Here is a 3,932-nt window from a genome sequence, read left to right on the forward strand (position 1 = left end):
ATCATTCTTCTTCAACATTTGTATTATTCCATTGTGTGTATGTAATCCACTGGGGAAGGAAGAGGGAGGGGATGAAAGAGGGAAAGAGGAGAAATAAGGCCTGAAACAACTTTTATGACTTGACTCAGTACACTGTAACTTCCCAATGAATAGCTCGTAAAAGTGTCTCATCCTTTTTGACCAGCTATTTAGATCTAAATCAGTGGAAGGACAGAGGAGAGTCTGTCCAGTCATTTGTTCTGAGAACCTGGGGTGCAGACTGTGAACAAAGTACTAAATGTGAAGCTTTTCTACAGAAAGCTTCCCTATTTTCCAGATCATTCCATGCAGTGAACACTTTGATGTCTGAGAAGGTGAGAGCTTCGACCAAATGTCTTCTGACACTCCTGGCATTCATAAGGCTTCTCTCCGGTGTGAACTCTCTGGTGTATGATAAGTTGGGAATGCTGGCTGAATGTTTTCTCACACTCATTACACTCATAAGGTTTCTCTCCAACATGGATTTTCTGATGGAGCAGCAGCTCAGAGTTATCCCAAAAGGTTCTGGCACATTCATTACACTGATGGGGTTTCTCTCCAGTATGAATTCTCTGATGGACAATAAGGTGAGAGGTCCGTCTGAAAGCCTTTCCACATTCAAAGCATTCATAAGGTTTCTCTCCCGTGTGAATTCGTTCATGTCTCAGAAGTTCTGAGTTGCCCCTGAAGGCTTTCCCACATTCCTTACATACATAGGGTTTCTCACCAGTATGAATTCTAATATGTCTAATAATTTCTGAGTTCTGACCAAAAGTTTTCCCACATTCATTACATTCATAGGGTTTATCCCCTGTATGAATTCTTTGATGCCGGATAAGTTCAGAACTCTGACCAAAGCCTTTCCCACATTCGTTACATAGATATGGTTTCTCCCCAGTATGAATCTTCTGGTGTCTAATAAGACCTGAACTATGCTTAAAAGCTTTGCCACACTCATTACATTCATGATATCTTTCTTCAGTATGAATTCTCTGATGCTGAATAAGCTGTGAGCTAACCCTAAAGGTCTTCCCACACTCATTACATTCGTATGGTTTCTCTCCAGTGTGGATTCGCTGATGTAGAATAAGGGCTGAATTCTGACTGAAGGCTTTACCACATTCTTCACATTTATATGGTCTCTCGCCAGTATGAATTCTGTGATGATGGATAAGATGTGAACTCTGAATGAAGGCCTTTCCACATTCATTACAAGCAAAGGGTTTTTCTCCAGCATGAATTCTCAAGTGCCTTCGAAGGCTTGAGTTAGTTCCAAATGTCTTTCCACATTCTTTGCATTCAAAGGGTTTCTCTCCACTGTGAACTCTCATATGCTGGATAAGATGGGAGTTCTGATTAAAGGCTTTCCCACATTCTTTGCATGTATGAGGCTTTTCTCCCACAGGATTCCTCAGTGTTTTGTTAGGTTCGGAATTCTCTATGAAATTTTGACCAGAGGTAGCAAATGTACTAACTCCCTCTACTGCTGTTTCTCCCTGATATGTAACCAGATTTGGGCTGGGACTGTAGGCTCTCCCACTCTCATTATACTCCTGGTCTTCCTCACTTGAGGGTGATCTCTTAAAGATAATTGACTCTGATGCAAAATCTCTCTCCTGAAGAGATATCTGCTCTACAATTTCTTCTGTGGACTCTTTGAAATGTCCCTCCAACATGTGTTCTTCACATGCTGCTCCAAACTTACGACCCTGGTAAACCACCTTTGGAAATTTTTCTAATATTGCCCCATGTGGCTCATATTCTTCAGAAATTTCTTCCTTTGGAATCACCTTGTTCTCAGTCCCCATCTCAATCTGAAATGAGAGAAGGGAAGCATGTAAAGTGGCCATATCATATTTAAATGAAGCTAATACCTAAAAGTATGGAGTTTTGACATGGTTCTGACACTATTCAAAAACAGCCTAGGTACCTGATGAAATGGCAGGATGCTGTTGCAGAGAGACACTTTGGATTATGGTGCACATGCTGAACAATGAGCATACAATAACTAAAAAGGATGGAAGAATGATAAGAGGAAGAGGTTTAAGGAGAGAAATAGGAAATGGATTGTAAAAGGAGGGGCTGTTAAAAGTTACATAATATTAACAGTGAGTTGAGGTGCAACCTGAGGTTAGTAAGGAAAATGATAGCCAAACTAAGTAAGTGGGAATATGGAAAAGATGGGAGAAGTGGTCAAACTGGCAAGTTACATTTTGCTGAGTGAGGTAAGTCAATTGCAAAAGGGCAAATACTGTTATGGTTTTGCATTTATGAAATAAGCAAATAGGAGGGAGGGGAAACAAGAGGGCCAAAATATGACCTTGACTATATCCAACTGAATTTAGAGATCATCTGAAGAGTAGATTTGATGCATTAGACACTAAAGACCAAAGACCAGAAGAGTTGAGGGATGACATCACGAAAATCATACAGGAAGAAAGCAAAAGATCATTGAGAGAAGACAAGAGAGAAGGAAAAGACCAAAATGGATGTCAGAAAAGACTCTGAAACTTGCTCTCCATCATAGAGATGCTAAAGCAAATGGAAGAAGTGAGGAGGTACAAGGGCTGAACAGAAATTTTCAAAGGTCAGCTCAAGAAGACAAAGTCAAATATTGTAACAAAATGTGCAAAGACCTGGAGTTGGAAAACCAAAAGGGAAGAACATACTCAGCATTTCTCAAGTTTAGGGAACTGAAGAAAGGATTCAAACCTCAACTTGAGGTATTGATTCTATGAGCAAAATTCTGGATGATGAGGAAAGCATCAAGAGAAGATGGAAGGAATACACAGAGTCACTGTACCAAAAAGAAGTGGTTGATGTTCAACCATTTCAAGAGCTAGCAAATGATCAAGAGCCAATGATACTAAAGGAAGAAGTCCAAGGTACACTGAGGTCATTGGCAAAGAACAAGGCACTGGGAATTGATAGAATACAAATTAAAATCTTTCAACAAAGTGATGCGGCATTCGAAGCATTCACTCATCTATGCCAAGAAATTTGGAATACAACTACCTGGCCAAAGACTGGAAGAGATCTGTATTTGTGCTCATTCCAAAGAGAGGTGACTCAACAGAATGCAGAAATCATCAGATAATATCAGTTATATCCCATGCGAGTAAAGTTTTACTGAAGGTAATACAGGAACAGCTATAACCATACATTGACAAAGAACTTCCAGAGGTTCAAGCCAGTTTCAGAAGAGGATGTGAAACGAGGGACATCATTGCTGATGTCAGATGGATCTTGGTTCAAAGTAGAGAATACCAGAAAGATGTTTACTTGTGCTTTATTGACTATGCAAATGCTATCGATTGTGTGAATCATGACAAGCTATGGACAACATTGCAAAGTATGAGTATTCCAGAATACTTAATTGTGCTCCTGAGGAACCTGTGCACAGACCAAGAGGCAGATGTTCAGACAGAACAAGAGAACAATGAATGGTTTAAAACTAGGAAAGGTGTGCGCCATGGCTGTATTCTTTCACCATACTTATTCAATCTATATGCTGAGCAAATAATCAGAGAAACTGGATTGTATAAAGAAAAATGTGGCATCAGGATTGGAGGAAGGCTCATTAACAACCTGTGATATGCAGACTATACAACCTTACTTGTTGAAAGGATTTAAAATACTTATTGATGAAGATCAAAGACCACAGCCTGTGGTATGGGTTGCATCTAAATGTAAAGAAAACAAATATCCTCACCACTAGATCAATAAATAACATCCATATAATTGGAGAAAAGATTGAAGTTGTCAATAACTTCAATTTGCTTGGATCAACCATCAACACTCATGGAAGCAGTAATCAAGAAGCCAAATGACATTGCACTGGGCAAATCTGCTGCAGAAGTTCTCTTTACAGTGTTAAAGAGCAAAGATGTCAGTTTGAGGACTAAGGTGTGCCT

The 3,932-nt window shown here is 39.6% G+C and overlaps 2 protein-coding genes across 2 annotated transcripts in view; one reads left to right on the top strand and one right to left on the bottom strand.

Annotated features, from left to right (window-relative positions):
• Positions 1–317: 317 nt before the first annotated feature.
• Positions 318–1,826, bottom strand: LOC102816059 (zinc finger protein 3 homolog). Its single transcript, XM_006874390.1, has one exon. It carries the CDS (start codon positions 1,824–1,826, stop codon positions 318–320), a length of 1,509 nt encoding a protein of 502 aa, XP_006874452.1.
• Positions 1,827–2,189: 363 nt separating this feature from the next.
• Positions 2,190–3,932, top strand: part of LOC102819339 (SUMO-activating enzyme subunit 2-like) — a 28,665-nt gene continuing 26,922 nt past the window's right edge. Inside the window, exon 1 of the mRNA XM_006874397.1 lies at positions 2,190–2,243. Within this exon, the coding sequence (XP_006874459.1) occupies positions 2,190–2,243 (54 nt within the window). The remainder of the gene's footprint in view (positions 2,244–3,932) is intronic.

This window comes from Chrysochloris asiatica, unplaced genomic scaffold (assembly GCF_000296735.1).
Source record: "Chrysochloris asiatica unplaced genomic scaffold, ChrAsi1.0 scaffold00274, whole genome shotgun sequence".
Classification (NCBI taxonomy): Eukaryota; Metazoa; Chordata; class Mammalia; order Afrosoricida; family Chrysochloridae; genus Chrysochloris; species Chrysochloris asiatica.